Source organism: Acomys minous, assembly GCF_964271855.1.
Source record: "Acomys minous genome assembly, chromosome: 7".
Classification (NCBI taxonomy): domain Eukaryota; kingdom Metazoa; phylum Chordata; class Mammalia; order Rodentia; family Muridae; genus Acomys; species Acomys minous.
Genome location: NC_140488.1, coordinates 63,460,063 through 63,481,806, shown reverse-complemented (window position 1 = coordinate 63,481,806; position 21,744 = coordinate 63,460,063). Strand labels below are relative to the sequence as shown.

Below are 21,744 nucleotides of genomic sequence, written 5' to 3'. Positions count from 1 at the left end.
AAAATATGCCTCTTTCTTCCAGAAACTATAAACAAGTAGCTCTGCATGACATAGTAGTACTTTGATATTATCAATCCCATCTACAGCAGAATTCTGGTTCTTCTGCAGGTCACTCTATCTGGCATAAAATCATGAGTGTGTCAGATTCATCATGGTGCAAATACAGTGTTTCATAGCACTCCTGTCCTTTGGCTTTTACATTCCTTTAACATTCTCTTTCTGATGTTCCCTTAACTTTGGTGTTAAGGCTAATATTAATGCCCCACTTACGGCCATGACCTAGTCTCTTAGTCTCAGCATTTATAATAGTTCTCCACCTCTCCACTAACTGCCATCCATTGCAAAAAAGAAGTTTTTCCAGCCAAGCTTGAAAGTAGCCTAGGTCTATAGGTTTAAGCATAAACATTTAGTGGCAATTTCACAACCTAGCCATTAAGTAAAAGAACAACAGCAAATACCCTAGGGCTTATGCCTACCCTAAGGCTTTTATCCAGGATTGTGGTACTGGGCATGAAATCATCTCCTCGGGAGCAGATGTAAATTCCAATCAGAGAGTAGTTAGTTACCCATTAACAGCCTTGCCACTAATCCACCAGTGTGCATACTTTGCTTGACTGCTCATTATTGCAGCATGCTGAGTTCAGTGCTGGGTAAGACCATTGGCTTTTCTCTTTCAGCAGCTTACACAACATTTTCTGGTACCATGACAACTAGTCAATGGTAAAGAAGTTTCCCTGTTGGTTTGATATTTATTTAAATGTGTTCGCTAACCAAAGTATGTGGTATCTTATGTAATAGGGCCGTACTATAAAGTTATGTACATAACCAAGGGAAACTACAGCAGTCCATGTTGTTTTAATGACTTGTGGATCCTCCTTTATCAATAATTCATGAGGAGAAATCTGATAACTTGCACTGAGATTTTATTTAATAATTCATATATTCCAGGAGTGGTATTGAACCCAAATTAGGGTAATTCTGTTCCAGTTCTCTTTTATAAAGTTGTATTTCAAAATTAGCACATTGACTTAAGGTTTTCACAGAATATATATATATATCTTTAATTTTGGTTAAAGGGCCTACTATCTCCTCCTTTTTCTCAACCGCCTACCACATTCCCACTCAAACTTTAATCTCACAGTACTTAACTCTGTTTCATTTCACCTGTATTCTATATTTTTACTTTTGATACTGTTTTTACATATTAAAGGCTTATACTATCCCTCATATATTTTAATTGTATTCTTTCTACGTCTACAAAGATCTTTAGTAATATTGATAGAAATTTCATTAATAGTATATCATTCTTTTAAATTTATGTTATACACAAACACACACACACACACACACACACATATATATATATATATATACATATATATATATATATATATATATATATATATATATTCTAAACCTCACCTGTATACACCTTATAATATATACCCAAATATATATGTACATGAATTCATATCTATTTATGTACATATGTATTTATGTTAGTTTATTTTGCTTAATATATGCAATAAGATAATATTTTAACCCATACATTATTGTGTTTTGCAGATTCTTGTCTTCCATTCTCTACCAAATACACTGGTAGACTATTTTTGGCCATCTTACAACTCCTCCCAAATCTGCCCACTCAAATGTGTGTCCTCATTTTTTTTAAACATCAAAACCAATTTATCATATCTTCATTCTGATGTATAGCCTTCTACTTGGCCACCGTTATCCTACTAAGGGCCTTATAATTAAAGAAAACTAATTTTCCCTCTCCCAGCGTCTGTCAATCACCATTAGCTCCTCATCTAGTTGTAGGATTTTATGCCCATCTCCTCTCTCCATGCTGGGATTTTTTTTTTTCTCACTTCATTTTGTTCAAGTCTTATGTATGCTATCACAAACTAGTGAGAGTTCATATATGCCACATTCCTGTTGTTTTTATCAAACATTTCTCAATCTTATGTCAAACTTTACACTTCACCTTCTGTGACGACTCCTGAACCTTGGAAGAATGGGGTGTGATATAAGTGTTCCATCTGCTCTGCAGTCTCTTTTTCTCTATACATTGATGAGTTGTGTGTCAGTTTACTAATCTCCATGTTCTACAAAGAGAAGCTTTTCAGGTTGAGAGATGGTAGATACACCAATCTACGAGTGTGGTGATAAACAGAGTACTTAGCAGATAAACAGTTTTAGATTTGTTCCTGGGGTCTAATAACCTGCCTATCCATAGATTTATGCCCTAACAATGGTACAAGGTGTAATTTTCAACTTTTGGAGATGCGTTTAAATCCAATCAGAAAGTGGTTGGTTACTTTTGTGAGGTTTGTTCCACTACTGCATCAGTGGGAAGGTCTTTCCAGACCAGTTGATATTGCAGTCTATAGGGCTTAAAGCTGGATAAGACTGATGTTTATTTTTATATTGTTATGACAATATAATTGTATTAAACAAATTTAATCAAATGTGTTGGTGAAATATTTGTTTCTAATATAAAAATTTAAACATTGATAAAGATCTTGAAAAAACATTAAATCAAGACACCTTTCTCTTATTTCTGACCCTAATTCAGTAGCATTTTTCTATGACAACACATATTTATATGTCTTCTTGTTACATGTTTCTGATCATGCTAAACTGGCATTTAAACACATGTACTCACAAGACATAATGGCAATATTTAGGTGGATTTTTAGCTCTTTGAAGAATGTTTTATTTACATTCTGATAAAGGAACCGCAATTTCTTTAAATGTAACACTTAACCACAATTCCAATAATTCCACTGTGTCTGTTCATTCTGTTATATTTTAATTTATTTAGGATTGACAAATAAGGACTTTAATATATTTTGTCATGGCAGTTGTTAGACAGAAAAATGCTTCCAAATAGATTAATAATAACTATATAATGGTACTTACATACATTGCTTATTTCTAAATATCTATAAATATTTTATAATTTAGAGTTTCATACTGTTTGTTTATTTTTAATTTATTCACTTTATATCCTGATTGTAGCCCCCTCCCTCATGTCCTCCTAGTCCCACCTTCCCTCCCTCTTTCCCCTTCTATTCCTTTAAAGCAAGCCTAGGACAACCAGTGTTGTTACACAGAGAAATAATATTTTCTAGTTTAAGTAACCTTTCTTCAAAACATTTCATACACTAGAAAAATCTGTATTGGGTTTTGCTTTCTTTTATAGAGAAAACTTGAAGTGTGAGATAATGTTTTTCTCATGCATGGAATTGGTAAGGAAGCTGAGAATACTATACCTTTAATTATTTTTCTTTAGGCAACTATGATTGCTTCACTGTATGTCTTTGTGTATTTCAGGAATATTGCTATACGCAATTGTTCTCAAAAACCTAGGAAGCTCTTTTTAAATGTATTTTTATTCAGAATATCTCAGATATACATTGTAAGTTTTTGATGGAACTCATCATTTCTGCATGACCAAATGAACACTAATCATATTTGAAAGAAATAGGAATTGTGAATTTAGCTCTTGGCTTATTATTAGCATCAATATAAATATGTTCACTCAGGCTTGATATTAATTGGGATTTCCAATTACCTGGAATGCTTACAGTGAAAACTGATATTTAAATTCGTTTTCATGTATTGTCATAATTCTTATCGCCAAGAGTGATAAATATTCTGGTTATATAAAATTCATGTAAATTTCTTTCAATTTTATAGGTAATTAGTATAAGGAATTACTCATGAAATATGCTTACTTGTTACTCTTTACATGAAACAATGTGATATATAAACAAGAACAAACAGAATTTTGTAACTATGAGCTCAGTGCTCTCTTCCACACATTATAGTTCTAAATAATATTCTAATTATAGTATATGAATTATACATATAAATAAGTTATCTTTATTTTATTATTCTTAATTTGTGTATTTTGGGTAGCAGCATCAATCTCCACTTTCCTGCATTTTATTTTTATTTCATCTCCATGTTGAATAACATAGGTTTTCATTGAATGATGGAAAAGCATGATGGGTGGGTAAAACATGAGCTAGATGGGTGCTAAGGATATGGGTAGGATGCTGCAGGGACAAACAAGAATAAAAATATATTGTGTTAAAATCTTAATAAAAAACATTTCCTAACCTCTGAATCTCAGTAATTAATTTTTCTCCTTTTTCCCCACTTTGACAGCCATCTATATGTAAGTTGGCAAAGAAGTTTATTTTTTATATTAATTGGCAAAGAATTATATATATATATATATATATATATATATATACATAAAGTTGTAAAATGTAATATTTTGATATGTCTATATTATTAAAGGGTCAACTAAAGATAATTGGCAGAATTTGTCTTCAAATATTTATAATTTTTTATAGTAAGAACATAAAAGTTTTTTCCTCAATTATTTTGGAACACTGAATCTATCATTATTAATTACATCTATTATACTGTGTAATAGAATAATATAATTCACTTCTGGCCTCTGACTAAAACTTTGTGATCATTGACTAATATCTCCCCTTTCTCAATTGAAGCCTTTTCTCCCCTGCACTGATAATCATCCTTGTATTTTCTACTTGTGTGAGTTCAATTCCTTCTGATTCTATGTATATATAGATGATATTAATTCTGTTTTTCTGGGCCTTCTTTTCTCCCATGACATAATGTTCTCTAGATACAGTCATGTTGTCACATGTGACATAATTTCTTTATCTGAAGTCCAATGAGTATTCCATTGTGTACTTACATGAAATTATTAACATATCCAACCATAGATGAGCATTTAAGTTCTTTCCATATTTTTACTACTGTGAATAATTGTTAAACTAACATAGTAGTACTGATGTCTGTTCAATGTACTGATATTAACTCCTTTATCAATATATCTAATAGTAAGACTCTTGTTTCATATGATAGTTTTATACTCTTTCTACAAAGAATGATTTATTACCCTATCAACTGTATAAAGTATCCTTTACCTGACCATTCTCCCTGACTTTTGTTTTATTTTACATATTTTAAGTTAGAATATAATTATGTCATTTCCCCTTTCTCCTTAAACACTTACCACATGACCTCATCCCGCCCGCTCTCTCCCCTCTTCCATGTCCATCTCCTTCTTAAACAGAAAACCTCTTTTTCTTTATTACCACTTTGTACCGGATAACCATTAAGGAAGCTTATCTCTGAGAGAGGCTAACTCTCTTACACTCAGCAGTCATTAGTTGCTTGTAGTTCTTTCTCTAGGTGTTGGGACTCCATGAGATTTTTCCCATCTGCATTAGTATGTCTATTGATATTGACACTTTTGGAGTCTTGATTAAGCAGCCATATCTAGGAGGCACAATCTTACAGCTGTCATTCCTAGTCTTCTGGTGCTTAACATCTTTGTACTCCCTCCTCTATAATGTTTCCCAAACCGTAGGTTCAGGACCTATTTAACAGTAGCCAACAGATGCAACAATGATATCTCATTGTATGTGTAATTTAAATTTCTTATTACTGAAGATGCTGTATATTTTCACATACATCTGATGGCAAGTCAACATTGAAAATTCTCAAATCTTACAATGACATAAATAAAAGTTCCCTCACATCTTTATTTCCACAATTGATCAATATTGAACACCAGGAATAAATATTCAAAGTACAGTTTCAATTTATGCATTCCAGTATTTCCCTGAGATACTGAATTCAATCAATTTCAAATTTAATTAATCCATACACTGTAGCTATACTCTTATTATATTTAAGAAGGTTTTACTATTTTTGTATTTTTCATTTCTTCACCAATCTTTGCTGTGGAGAGCAAAAGACATTCGCATTCTTGAATACATTTTGAATAAAAGTGTTAATTATCAGCAAAGTACATTGTTAAGTTGTTAACTGTGATAAATTGAGTAGGTACATTAATAAAATTGGCAGAGCTGGTTAATTATTGTCTATACTTCTTAAATTTATATTACATAAAATAACTATGAATTTACATGTGTACACACATATGCTATTTGTCCCTGTCAAGTTTTGTATGTTCGTCAGTGTACTTTTGTAGTAGAGGAAAAAATGAATATTATACTACTATTTTATAGAGAATTTGCAACTTTAAAATTTAAAAGTTTTTATCTACAAGACATAATTTGGTTTATGCTATATGAATGTATGTATAGCTTTCCGCATCTCAACACTTGAATGTACACTCTCTACACTGCATTGCAGGACTTTTTTGGCAGGGTTGTTTGTTTGGTTTTGGTTTTTTGAAACAAGGTTTCTCTGTGTACCTCTGGCTGTCCAGGATTCCTTCTGTGGACCAGGACGTCTTTGACCTCACAGAGACCCACCTGCCCCTGCCTCCCAAGTGTTGGGGTTAAAGGTGTGCTCCACCATGTTCAGATTATATCACATGGTTTGTAATTATGACATATACTGAACCTGTACTTAAAAAGTTGAGGCATACATAATGGAATACTAATCAGCTATTAAAAACAAGGAAATCTTGAAAATTTCAGGCAAATGGGTGGGACTAGAAATGATCATCCTGAGTGAGGTAACCCAGACAGAGAAAGATACACATGGTATACATTCAATTATAAGTGAATATTAGCCTAATAACACAGGCTAACTACAGTACAATACACATACATATAGAAACTAAATAACAAGGAGGACTACAGAAAGAATGCTTAATTTTCATTCAGAAAGACAAATAGAGAACGAACAAGACTGGAGATTACCATAGATGTCATCTGAAAGACTCCACCCAGTAGGGGATCCAAGCAGATGTTGAGACTCACAGCCAAACTTTGGGGTGGTGGTCAGGTACTATTATGGAAAAGTTGGGGAATAGAAGGACCTTGAGGGGTCAGGAGCTCTGCAAGGAGACCCATGGAGCTAACAAATCTGGGCATTGGGTGGATGCAGAGACTTATACATCAACCAAGGATAATCATGGTGAGGACCTACACCATCTGCTCAGATGTGCTAGATAGGCAGCACAGTTTCCTTGTGGGTCCCATAATTTGAGGAGGAGTAGTAACTACTTCTGACATGTACTCTGATGCACACGTGTTGATTATTTCTCCCGGGCAGGGTAGCCTTGCCAGGTCACAGAGGCAGAGGATGCAGGCAGTCCAGATGAGACTTACAGGCTGAGGTCAGATTTTAGGAGAGGACAGCTCCCCCTTCCTGAGTACTAGAAGAGGGATGAAAGGGGTATGACGGAAGCAGGGTGAGAATGGGAGGTGATGAGAGAGGGGGCTACAATCAGGATGTAAAATGAACCAATTAAAAATTAAAAAATAAACAAACCTTGAGATTGGATTTTTTTGTTACACTGAAATTTCTAAATTCACTTCTAAGTTCTTCCTGAATTTTCTTATTTTCCAGAAATCTTAGAAAGTAAATCTAACTATACTCTTTTCAAATGTTTAGACATTGATGTATATACACCTGTAGATATATTAAACCAATTGGTCTTATACAACTCATACCCAAGTTTTTTTGTTTTCAAAATGAAGTACGGGGAAAAAGTGTTTTAGAAAAAAAAGGAGTCTGTTGAAAATACTGTAAAACACACATGGGTGCATACACTTAGTTGTTTTATGTTAAAATCCATTTTATCACATTTTTTGTAAAGTAAGAAAACATACTACAAATTAAAAAGAACATCATCCAATTTTATTACTTATGATTAAATATAACGTATTATAATTAAAGTTAAATAACTACAGTAACCAATTTTCTGTCATTGTACATTTTTTCTGCTGTAGAATGTTTCAGAAATCTAATACTTCTGTAATATGTTCCTAGATTCCATGTGATATCATCTTGGAATTGAATTTATCTAAACTGTTGTGATTTTTTTTATTTAGAGTACCAAACAATAGAACTTTTGGCAACTTGCTTCTAGTTAATAGAAGCATATGCTTAATGCCCTCATTGTGGTAGGAGCACATGCAAGAGGGGAGAAAATCACATACTGAAGCAGGAAGTTGAAGAATGACTCAAGAATCAATGTTGGCATTTTTTTGCTCTGGTAAATTTTGAGTTCTATGATAACTACGTCAGTTCTTCCTAATATTAGGTTTTCTACACACTTGACTTCCATAAGTCCCATCCCTTCAAGGTCCGGCAATTGCTCCTCATTGATACATAGCAAAAGAAGCTTCCAAAACATGAACTCTTGTTGGGGAACCTACACTCAAACTTTAGCATTGTTTGGAGTTAAGTTTACTAGATAAAGTACTTCTTATCCTTATTCTTGCCACACACCATGGCAACATCTATTAAAGTTATTTATTTATTTATTCCATCTGGTATCAACAGTCTACTTTGTTTTTGTGCAACATTGTATTGTATATATTGAATCTAAAACATATAAGCTGAATCCTGGGTGTTTACTAGGAGTCTTACATACTTAGATAATATAAAAGGACTCCAGATTTAGATTTCTGTGCACATTGAACTTATAAAAAGAACTATTCAGATGTTTTATTCAATTATTTATTATTAGCATGATGAGTACTGGCCATAAAGCTGACAGGCATTATAATTGCTAACACTAGGACTAAAGAATCTATGGGAAAATAGATTAGAAATTTGGAGATGAGAATAAATCACCCATAACTCACAAAATGAGCTCTATATTATATTAGTATATATTTAATTACTTTTGGATATCAGTTAAACCTACTGCATTAGCCAGAGTTCTCTAGATAATATAACTCATAGGGTGCATGATGGAAGAGAAGAGAGAGAGATTATAAAGACAAAGGAACAAATTATATGATTATTGAGGCTGGGATTTTCAGATATGGAGCAAGGAAGCTGGAGATGCACATGCTCTGCTTGTGTAGTTCATGTTAGAATTATTTCAGGTCTAAATTCCAGGAAGAGCCAACATTAGTTCAAATCTGTACAAAGATGCATGCATCCCACTAGTTGGCTGTATCACAATGAATAATGCCAATCTCTTTTCATCACTCTGTTAATGTAAATATTAAACTTACACTGACACCCTCACAGAAACAGCCAAATAAATGTCTAATCAAGTATATGGATACTGTGTAGCCCTGTCAATTAGCCATAGCATAATAATCATATTTACAAAAGGATATGGAAAAGGGAAGGATGTGATTCTATTTATACACAACTGGAGATAAACCCCAAACTTATAAGAGTTAATTTCCTTCTCTAATTTATTTTAAAAATAATTTTATATTGGTATTTGTATATACTTAGAGATCTATTCAGCTTCTCCATATTACATCTGAAGAAACTGAGATGCAAAAAAGTGTCTTCTTCAGGAAAACACAGCTCATTAACTACAAATTCAAAACTCAAAATCTTACAAACTCAGTATTGATTTTAAAGATGTGCTAAGATAAGTTCCCCTTTATTAATATGAATGAGTGTAAGACGGAAGATCAGGGCATATTTTAAAACAAATTGTACAATGAAGTTTGCGTTATACTGTTGTTATACGTTAATGTGAATTAGAAATATTTGCCTTGACATAAAATAGTTATTCTGAACCAGATGTCAAAGTATATAACAGTATATAACAGTATGGTGATTTTGAGTTAATTTAAAACATGTTTTGCTCTATCCTTTTATAAAGACTTCTGAACAAAGAAAATAAGCCTTATCACTGCCTGTGATAGTACATGGTATGATAAAGAGGTGTTTTTATAGGTGAGAGGCCAGAATGGTCAGAATGATGCGATTATTTTCAAGCTATGGTCAACAATAGAGTACATCTCTTTCAATCTAACTCAAAAAAACACTGTTTCTCTTTCCATATGTTAGCTTAAGCTAGTTTCTATTCCGACAGAACTTAGTGGGATGAGTGTGTGTGTGTGTGTGTGTGTGTGTGTGTGTGTGTGTGTGTGTGTGCATGCGTGCACGTGTGCTTGTGTGTGTAGGCATGTGGGGGAGTAGTCACAGCAAATCAACATGATTTTATGATTTTTATAGCTTCTATTTTAGAGTAGAATGTTTACACAGAAGGCGTCACATTTTCAGAAGAGCTTTGCAAATAATAACTGCAGATATGCATAAGAGGACTGAGGATACGATGCTTTTCCTTAATGAGCTATATTCAAGTTTTCCATAAGAAGAATCTCAAAATAGATCATAACGAATTCACCATGACTAATTCTCCCGGGACAAATTGGCACAGTTTTAAAAGTGGGCTATAAAGGAGTGACTATGACAGTGGGTGGGGGGAGGGGTGTAGATGTGACTTTAAACAGTTTGCTTTTACTCACAAGCCTGAGTTTAAGTGGAAGCTATGCATATTGGCATCAAAGCAGCTGGATTAGATATTTACGAGTTTAGGCATGAGGGCTGTGAGTTTGCAAATCTAGCAGCTGGAGCGTGTTTGTGGTAACTGCTTTCCTGTGCTAAGCTGATTTACTTGTTTAAGGTCTGACCTCATCATCCTGTCAGTATGGGTTCCCACCTACACTGTTAGCGGCAGCTTTCTGCTTCAGCTAAACTGGAAGTATTCACAGGCAGAGGGGGAGGGGAGAGAAAGCAGGAAAGACTGCTCTCTCTCTCTCTCTCTCTCTCTCTCTCTCTCTCTCTCTCTCTCTCTCTCTCTCTCTCAGCATTTGTGCTTTTGTTAGTTCTACACAAGAGGCAGGGAAACAAGAGATAACAAAGGCTCCATTTCCTTTCTGTTAGAGAAGGCTTTTGTCTTTCCTCTAGCAACAATGTCAGTGTCCGGCAAGAAAGAGTTTGATGTGAAACAGATCCTGAGGCTGCGCTGGAGATGGTTTAGTCATCCTTCTCAAGGATCGCCTAACACTGGAAGCTGCCTTCAGCAGGAAGGATATGAGCATAGAGGGACCCCGGTTCAGGGCAGGTTGAAGAACCACTCACGGGACAGAAACGGACTGAAGAAAAGCAATAGTCCTGTCCACCACAATATACTGACGCCTGTGCCTGGACCAGCCCCTACCCATCAAAGAGTCCTTCAGAATTGGCACCAAGAAAACGTAATAGTACATCTTCAAGCAAATGAAGACACTCCTAAAGGCGTTCCAGAAGGAAATTTGCTCAAAGAAGCTTGTGACAAGCGCTCACGAGATTTGCAGATGATGAGTGATGACAATATAGAAGATTCTAGAGCAAGGTATGAGTTTTTGGTTATGTAAGCAAAAGCTTTAGCCTAGATTAACTTATTCTAGAAAAGTCTCATTTCGTGCTAAATAGAAGTGTTACAATAATCGCTGAGGTTGTATGCAGCCAATCAGGGTCTTCAATAAACCCCTACCTGTGAAAGAACACTGTAATCACACATATATTTTGATAATTAATGGGAAGTTATTTTTCCTATGGTAGGTTTACTTTTATTACATTCCCTATCTACTCAGAATTCTCTTTTTGTTTTAAGAGCCATTTTTTAAAATGACTAACCTTTGCAGATATCTTAAATAGCTTAGATGTCCAACAGTAATGATAGTTTTGACAAATGCACTAAATCAGAACGCTTTTTGATTTTATGAACAGGGTTACCTTTGAGAAAAATACATACGAGTTCTAACTGTTGAGCATATCCTTGCTTACTACTTAGGATATGGTAATGCTTTTGAAATTGTGTATCTTTTAAAGAGAGAATATATAAAATTCCTTGGGATTTGAGAGTCATTTAAAGTGGCATGACTTTCACAGCTAGTTTGTAAACATAGAAATGTTCATTAGGCAAGTAATAAAAAGTTGCTCACATGAGCGAGATCTTAAAATAGGAAATGCCAAGTATTTCAAGGCCTTAAAATGAGCTAAGAAAACAGAATGTGTATTTGGGGTAGAAATATTGTAACATGTGATTTTAATCCTAAATTGCTTTCACCACTATGGTTTGAATGGAAGAAATGTTTACTCTGTCTTCTAGTATTGCCAAATACAAGTAAACCTACTACACCATTTATTTTTGTATTGCCGGTACAAAAAGATAGATTATTAATTTGATTAAGTCACAGTCGAATTTTATTTGAAATTATATTTTAAAACTGCTTTAGAAAAAGGAACCTGTTTTGATGTATTGAAAAATCACAAAATAATCTATCATGAAGGGAAACTAACTTTGGAAATCTTGAAGCTTGACATGTGTTTCTATTAAGGACTGTAGTATTTTTCTCATTGTGTGAGATTGTTCAGTATATCTAGAAAATGTTTTATTGTTTCTATAAGTTTCTATACATTATGATAGAGACAAATCAAATTAGAACTTTAAAGGAACTCGGTCTTAATGAAATGTAACTGTGTAATGAATTTGTGAGATAACTTTAAGCATAATATTAGATTGCCTGTAATGTAGATCATTTAAGATTTCAGGTGTTTCTTTCTGAGCATATGCATTTTTTCTTTACCTAAAGATTGAAAACTGAACTTAATACAGCTAAAAGAATTTCAGAATATATAGAGTCAGAGTTTTTAAATCAAAATATTTTCCTGTTAACTATCCTCATTATACTTTTTAAAGGACAATTTGAAGACTAATACATATATTTACTTCTGCTATATACAAACTTTAAAAACTCACTGCCATTTCCTAAGAAAATTATTTTAGTTTCTGAGACTAAAACAGAATAGAATAGAAATGAGTAAAGTAAGTTAAGTGCTAGAAGAAAATGACTGAAAATGTCCAGTCTAAAGTATCACCAGATGATTTTATTTATGATTTTGACATTCCTTATATTCCAAAGAATTTTTCTAATACTGAAATTTTCATAGGAAAGTTAGTATTTTCTTAAAATAAACACAGGAAGTATTTATAAGTGTGCCAAGCCTAACGATTCAGGAAAGGACTAAGTTGAAGAGCTTATTAATTAAAATGTTATGGCTTATTATCCTCTTAGCACATATTATAAATTTCCATGTTTTGTTCAAAGAGAGTTCAAGGAAGAGCTTTGGGATTTCTTGCTACTTTATTTTCTTTTCTGCAGCAAGATTGCAGAATTGGCAGAAAAGAGTGTGCCAATTTGGCATCAGTGTGCCACATCCTTGATACAATTACTTTGACAACAAATAAACAGCAACTCATATGGAGACTCATGATAGTAGTATGGGTGAGCTTTGATACCTTAGCAAAGAGTGCTGAGATATTCTACTTTCTGTATGTATTATAGAACTTAAATCCATAATGGACTAATTTACAAGTATTTTGTATAACAAAGTAAGTCTTATTAATTTTCCCAGATTTTTAAATTTTCCATGTTGTAGTTTTATTAGTATTTTGATACAATAATTAAAATCTCATACATATACTTACAAGCATGAATCACAAGTATGTAGTATATTAAGGAAAAGTTAAGCACTGTGATGATGAGTATATCACTATTGCTCTCATCAGTGTATCTGCCAACTCTGCATCTTTGTTTTTCTGTAACTACCTTGTTCAAGAAAAGATTTTTCTCTTCTTTGTTTCAACTATAAACTTCCAATGAAGAACATTTTAATATTACATTATGATCATTCTAAGTGACACAATATTTAGCTATGGCCATAGCTGAATGCTCCTATGTAATTAATTGTGTTATTGTTTAGTGAAAAATCACAGTTTTAAAATTAACCCACATATAATCGACATCAGTTATTAAATCAAATGAATGTGACATGTTTACAGTACTAGCCTAAACCTTAAGCTGACAGTTAAAGAGCTCTTAGTTTAAGAACATCAAAAGGAATGAGGATCGTGTTGCTGCTGTTCTATCTGTTGGACTTGTAAGGTTTTGGAAAACTCACAGCTGCATAGATGTATTAATATGTATATCTTTCTAGTTTGAGACTATGAGATATGACTCAATATTCTGCCTTCACTCATCACTTTCTATTTTTCAAAAAATTGTTTTGAAAAATTGTAGCTGTCCTTGTAAATATCAATATAGAACAGGAAAAGAGAACTGTATTAATGACAGAATTTTTCAATAAGTAAATCCACAAATACTGAGTATCTAGTTTCTTCAGGAAATCTGCTAGGTGCTAGCAATAGAAAATAATCAAAAGTAATAATCGATTTTCACAGTATATACATATTATAAATTAATATTCATAGACAGAGAAAAAGAGGGGGTAAGCAGCCAAAATACACATTTTAAATGGCTATTAGTGGTCTTAAAAAAATTAAAGGGGATAGAGTGGAAAAGGAAGTATTCTTTCACATAGTGATAGGATATCCAAAGCAAAGTTGAGCAAATATTCAAGTACAGTGAAAGACACCAAGCTCCTTACCCACAAATGTCAGACAAGTATGATGTCACTGTCACTGTTTCACAGAAGAGTCCTTAACATCACTTTTTCTGTGTAAATCAGTGCTATATGTCCCCTTTGAAGGAAGTAAAAAATATGCTCAGATTAAGTGATGAACAAAATCGTGCACATTTCTCTGTTTATTTTGGTGATATTATGATCATATCCATGTTCAATGAACACAGTGGTGACCTCCCAGACATCCTGCATCCATGGTGGTATTATGCTATCTAAGCAACTGGATACTCCAGTCCAACACAATTTGCCTCATATAAAGAGGTGTATACCCTTTGACCATGCAGTTGAATTTTTGACACAAAAATTACTCACATAGAGACTAATTCAATATGGATTTCACTCTCTCCCAAAACCAATCGATAATATGAAAACTACCTGGAAAATATTAAAGCATATGAGGAAGTCTAAATTGAAAATGATGAAATTTATTCTAGTATTCTTTCTCAAACTTATTCTAATATTCTCTCTGATAAAATAAAGAGCCAGCCATGTAGTATTTGTAGAAAGTAAAATAATTTCAATGATCATATGACTGAAGTGTACTAGGTGCATTAAAAGGCCAGAGAATCTTCTAGCACAGTGTGTAATAGAAACAGTGAGAGGAGAGAGGTTTTGAAAGATAATATTAATAAAGAAATAATAATGCACAAATGAGAGGAATTTAAAGATGTCATCATCATCTTTATTTCTTGGCATGAAATGTGTTTTAAGAAACCAGTTTTAGATGTGCAAGTGATTGTTACATCGAAAGATGTAAAATATGTCTTTTAATCACTCGTTAGTCTAATGCTCCTTAAAAATAAATATAAATTGCAAGGTAGGATGATATGTGTGTAAGACATCACCAGGATGATCACTGTCCTTTTGATGAGAGGCCCTGTGGGCACACAGAGGAAGGGGATGCATGCCCTCCAGATGAGAACTAATAGGCTGTGGTCAGAGGGTGGGGGAGGAGGACACCACCTGTCAGAGATCTGGTGTAGGTGAATAGGGTAGAAGAGGGAGTGAGGTTGGGAACAGGAAGATAAAAGTGAGAGGATATCAGGATGTAACGTGAATACATTAAAATACAATAAATATCACCAGGACAATATTCATGGTTACAGTTACAGTATTACAGGAAGCCTTGCAATTATTTATGGAAAAGATAAATTTAGTTTCTATTTCTTTTTAAAATAATTTTGTTAATGTATTCATATTACATCTCAATTGCTAGCCCATCCCTTGTATCCTCCCATTCCTCCCTCCCTCCTGCTTTCCCCCTACTCCCCTCCCCTATGATTGTGACTGAGGGGGACTTCCTCCCCCTGTATATGCTCATAGGGTATCCAGTCTCTTCTTGGTGATCTGTTATCCTTCCTCTGAGTGCCACCAGGCTTCCCCATCCAGGGGATGTGGTCAAAAATGGGGCACCAGAGTTTGTATATTTCTTAAAAGGCAATTTTACTTATAAATCACACATTTTTATATGCATTAGAAACAAATTTTTGGGCTGGGAAGATGGCTCACAGGTTAAGGGCACTGACTGCTCTTCCAGAGATCCTGAGTTCAATTCCCAGGAACCACATGGTGGCTCACAACCATCTACAATCTAGTCTTATGCTTTCTTCTGTCCAGCAGGTGTACATGCAGGCAGAGCACTATATACATAAAAAATAAATACATCTTTTAAAAAAAGAAACAAATTTTTATCTTAAGTAAATGATAAATTTAAAATGTGGAAGATTATTTAGGCACAAATGAAGAACCAAGAAGAAAAGAAAAAATAGTACTGAATAGCAATGCTCTAAAAACTGAATAGGTAAAAACTTGTTTACCACATCTCATTTTACAATGCATATTATCACTGATTATTTCATATGCCTGGCTCAGTGCATAAAACTATAGAGAAACTGAATTGAGAGGCCTAATTTTCTCTAACAACAGAATCTCCAATTTCCATAATAAAAAGTTGTGCTCTTGCATGTGTGTTCTCATACAAACAAAATACAAACATGTTTGTTATATCTGGGGTAATATGCATGGTACATGTTTAAAATACACAAAACATACATCAATATTTCTATTTAAGAAATCCAAATGTGATAATTTATCTGGCACAGCCACAGGTGTCTCACTCTTTTTTTTCCCCATTCTTTCATTCAAAAGTATATTCTAAAGAATTCTAAGGATTAATAATATAAAACATTTATGTAATTTTTGGTTAAAAACCTCATGAATTTTGTCTAATAACAATGACAACTCTTAAAGTGTTCATAATCCTATAATTTCAGAATTGCTTTGCTGTAAGTAAAATTTCTTGCAAAAAAGCATTAACAATGCAAAAAGAATGTGAATTATTAGCTAGTCCATAGTGACGTATAGTTGTTTATAGCAAAGGGAGATGGTAGTAACTGGTATTAAGCTGGCATATCCAAAATTCACCTTCTTTCAACATTTACTATATTCCTGGTACACACACACATATGAACACATACACACACACACAAATCTTTACATGTTTTCCCTCTCTTGTACTTTCTAAAGAAAGCTTTTATTGTAGAGTTCTTATTCATATGGATAATTGATATTTCTCTGTGAAATGTTTGTCTGGGTATGTGTGGTTTCATATCTTTTTGCAATGCAAAAATAGTGTGGTGTTCTAAGGAACAAGGCCTGCATTATTTAACTTCACACTGCATTATTCAACAGAAACTGATTTCAAATGGAAGAATTAGAAATAAACTATAATGTTATTTTTTATAGAAGAGCTGAGGTTACAAATTCTTGAATGTGACTTAAAGTTAACTATACAGAATATATGAGTTCTTAAAATCTTTCACTGAAAATATAGTGCATTTTTAATTTAAATTTAGTGAAGTAATTCCAAACGTTTTAGAAATGGAATCTTTTGCTCAACTTTTAACCTCTTTTTGCCCATAGTCTCTTTTATGACAAATACAGTTATCTTCATGTTAAATAGATTTAAACTTGTTTTGACCATAGTCTCTTTTCTGGCAACTAAAGCCAATGGTCCTCATGTTAAATAGATTTTCTAAGTCAACACTAGTGGATTATATACAATTATGGTAAGTGAGTATTTGCTGTTTCTTAATATGTTAGTATTCTTCCACAACAATTAAAATGATAATGATCTTGATTTTCATTCTCCAATGATTATATTCTGTTTTATGACAATATAATTTTCTAAAGACAAGCCTATTGTAGTTAACTAAAGTTTTAATAACAACATGGAATAGTCTTATCCAGATGAAATTCTCCATGATTATTGTTTAGTGTGTAACAATTATATTGGTATAGAACTCATAATATCACACAGTTACCCATTAAAAAATGTCACACTTTAATCGCTGAATATACTATGGATACTAGTAACAGTGAATATTTATTAATATTTGCAAATAAAAACATCACTTATCACTTTAAAATTCATTTACATTGCTGTCTTCTGCTTTTTTAGAAGTAAGTTTCAATACATATAAAACATTAATCATTATATAAAACTTTAGTTTCCAATGATACAGGTATCATATAGCCAATGAGTACAATTTATTTATGTTTATTCTATTCAATTCAGATAATTTTAGTAAAGAGCCTGTCAAATGTTTAGGCATAATAGAAGAGACAATTTTCTAGTTGTATTTTTAAAAGTACTTAAGAACAGTAAATGATAAGTGAGAAAAATTTAAATCAATTTGTTTTTAATCATCCAACTGTAATGCTAAAAAGGGAATTGCTGATATTTTAAACAAAAACATTATGCGTGTGTGTGTGTGTGTGTGTGTGTGTGTGTGTGTGTGTTTTCTGGAAACAATATAAACTATGTTTTCCAAATCCACTAATAGATATAATACATTATATATCAGTATAATTTACATTGGGAGGGAAAATGCCAATGAGCATGTTTATGCAACTTCCATAAATGACCCTTAAATTTTTTAGTAATCTTCATTTAATTACCTTTATTATTCATAGTGACTTAACCTTTGTTAACCTTCAAATGTTATTGTAAAAAATGTACCTCTTACCTTTTACTCTTCCTACTCTTCTTTGTTCTCAGTAGCCTAATTTTAGTATTATTTACAATTCTACCCTATAGGAATATTCAATTAAAAACAATTCAAAATACTGGTCTCCAGTAAGGTAACTGGCCATTTAGCATATTTAAAATAGCATAACTTTGAAAATTCTATAATTTATTGTCCCTGAATCTCAAAACATAACATGACAGGATTTGAAAACTCCAAGAAACTTGTTTTTTTCTATTCATTATATGTTATAATTCTAAATTGTATCAATGTTAATGAACAAACTTAGATTTTTTTACTAAAAGGCCTAAAAAAGTTTTATAATACAAAAAAGCAATATACTCTTAATTCCTCTGCGAATGAAATTGCAATCAATAAAATAAAAATGAGACATATCATAAGATAATAGATGGGCCTATTTCCTACCATAAAGTTTAAGAATGTGTTTAAATACAAGTATTTAGGGTAATAATTAGCTGTCTTTAATCCCAGACACTTTTTATTCTCAGTTTCTTACTCTATTAGTATATAGGCAAGGGAAGATTAATGATAATAAGCAAAAATGCTGAAAATGTTAGGCCTGGTGTGTTAGAATTCATCCCCTTGAAACTAAGATAATTTAGATTCTAAATATCAGGTTGTTAGCTCAAGCACTTTTTATTTTCACATCTAAACTTTACTGAGAAACATAATCGTATAGTCCAAGATATAGGAGTAGTGAAAATTGATTAAATAAAGGGAGTTGAATAGAAGCAATATTCACTTTATTTGGTAAATATATAAAACTAGAAACTGACTCTGGTGTAAAAGTAGCACAAAAAGCATTAGTAATGTAAAGCTAATCTTAAAAACTGAGCTTGAATATAAAAAAATTGAGCACCCTTAGTAACTCTCTAAGGCTATAAAGACCACAACAATGCAGCCTTAGAGACAGAGAAGATACTGCAATCAGCTTTTCCTTTGAGAAACTTCTGGGATTTATAGTAACAACTTCTCATAATATTTCGAAAGGAAAATGCTTAATAAATAGTCCATAGCATTATTTAAGCCGTGTACGACTTTGATATTTAATGGGCTTACTTAAGTTCTACTATAGAAAAGAAAATATGTTAAAGATCATTTCCTTAAGGAGTTTACAATGCACTTCAGAATGGTTTAAAAATGGTGGGTGTGAGAAAAAGAAAATACACTTCCTCCATAAAAGCCTTAAATGCAATTACAACAGCAGCAACTTACTTTAGGTCTCTTTGTGTTTAGGGTAGGACAGTAAGTCTAATGATTCAAAATACAAATGGGGAAAGGCTCAATTCAAGAATAGAAATAAATGCAGCAATGTGAAAACTTTATTTGGTTTTCATTTTCCAATATCAAAAATAAAATAACCAATAATGTACTATTATCACCTTTACTCTACCCAACTCTCTGATGAGTAGTTTGAAAGTTTGCTAATATAATCCTACCTATGCTGAAAATATTTATTCTGCCAATCATGTTCTGTCACAGTACTCAAAGGATTTCCATTTCTTCCTCAGGTCCCATAACAAATTTTCATGGCTATTGTATATCTGAGGTTAAACCATACTGCTGCACAGAATTCTGATCATTTTATTTTCATTGAGCTGCCCATAATAATCACATTTTAAAATATTATGGTATCTCTGAGTTTGAAAGGCTTTTAAAGAACTACATAAATATACAATGTAAATATCAACTATAAATTAACCACAGCCAATTTATAGGAAAAAACAGAACTGTAAACAAGATTTCCTAACTGCTGGATGCTCACCATACTTCTTTCTCAATTTCATCTTTTGTTTTTACATTCTGAAAAAATTATCAGTCTGAACTTAGCATTATAGTTGAAAGGTATCAAAATTAGCTTGGTGTAGTGGTACACACCATTTAGCCCAGCACTTAGGAGGCAAAGAAAGGCAGATCTCTGTGAGTTCAAGGGCAGTCTTGTCTATAAAATCAAGTCCAGGTTAGCCAGGAATACACAGAGAAACTCTCTCTCTCAAAAAAACAAAACTAAACAACAACAAGAACAACAACAAAAACAAAAACAGAACAAAAATACGAAAAACACAAAATACTAAGATAAATTTGCACAGAGAACTTTGTTGGATTAAGTATTTAATTTAACTGTGCCATTTGAAAATGTAATCCTATCATATCAAAGATGCATTTTGATAATTCACAAATCTTTATAGAATATATGTGGTTAAATGAGCTTGCTACCTCGTTTGGCAAATATAGATAATGAGTAGTCAATTTGTAAGTAGGTCTTAGTCTGCGTAAGTTGTCCATCACAAAAGAGGGCCTTTGCAGATACTGTGGAATTTAAGTCAGTAAAGAAGGACCATTGTTTATTGGCTTCTGCCTGTTAGTAATATAGATAAAAAGAAGTTAATGAATTGCTGTTTGTGATGTTTTCTAGTATTTTGTCTGGTTTGATATGGTATGGTTTGGTTTTGAGACAGATTATTTTGTCGTATAATATATTTTTATTATGATTACCCGTGTTCTTACTCCTCCCAGTTCTCCTCTATTGCCCCTCCCATTCTGATCCACACCTTTTCTGTCTCCCACTAGATAATAAATATGCATCTAAGGAACAATAATGAAATGCAATAAGTAAGAAAACAAACAAAATTAGGGCACAGATCACACAAGAACTATAGTGAAATAAAAAGCATATAAAATGCATATAAACACAGGCATATGTGCACACATACAGGAATTCCATTTTAAAAGGAAGCCATAATAAATATACACAAAATACTACATATATACATATATTATCATATATATTATATATATGCATAATGTATTCACAAAGGACTAGTCATGTAAAACTTTTAAAACAAACCCTGGTTTAACATTAGGAGACAAATAACTTCCAATGATTATGTTGACTCAATTTTTATTTGCCATTTACTGCTAGGCATGGAGCCCATCCTTAAAAATGGTTTGCTTTCCCAATGAAACTCTTTTGGAGAAAGCTAATTTTTAAAAGTGTCTATCAATTGGAGATAGTTTCTGGATTAGGACTGGGGCATGTGACCACTTCTCTCAGCCCTAGGACCCTGTCTGATGTAGATCCATGCACACCTTTTGCATGAGCCATAGGCTCTGTGAGTTTATATGTATATGAGCTCTGTTGTGTCTAGAAGGCCTTGATTCCTCTAACCCATGTAATTTTTACACTTTTTCTGCCTTCCTTTTCCTGGAGTTCCCTGGGTCCTTAGTGGAGTAACTTCTCGGAGAATTCCCATCTAGGACTGAATATTCCAAGGTGTCTCACTGCATATTTTCTTTGTACTTATTCTCATCTGCTACCAAAGGAAACATTTTTGAAGATGGCTGAACAAGGAACACATTTACGAGTATCGAAGACAGTCATTGGGAGTCATTTTATTGGTATCTTCCTTTAGCATAGCAGTAATGTTTGGGT

General features: G+C 32.9%; 1 protein-coding gene across 5 annotated transcripts in view; it reads left to right on the top strand.

The window, feature by feature from the left end:
* The window catches only part of KLHL4 (kelch like family member 4), a 237,697-nt gene that overhangs the window by 163,888 nt on the left and 52,065 nt on the right, over positions 1-21,744 (top strand). The window contains exon 1 of one of the 5 annotated variants that reach the window (XM_084790425.1): positions 10,483-11,128. The exons of 3 other annotated variants lie outside the window; for them this stretch is intronic. In XM_084790425.1, coding sequence (XP_084646551.1) covers positions 10,707-11,128 — 422 coding nt within the window. In that variant the 5' untranslated portion in view covers positions 10,483-10,706. Of the gene's footprint in view, positions 1-10,482; positions 11,129-21,744 lie in introns of those variants that run through there. One more of the 5 variants, XM_084790424.1, reaches the window with a different exon arrangement.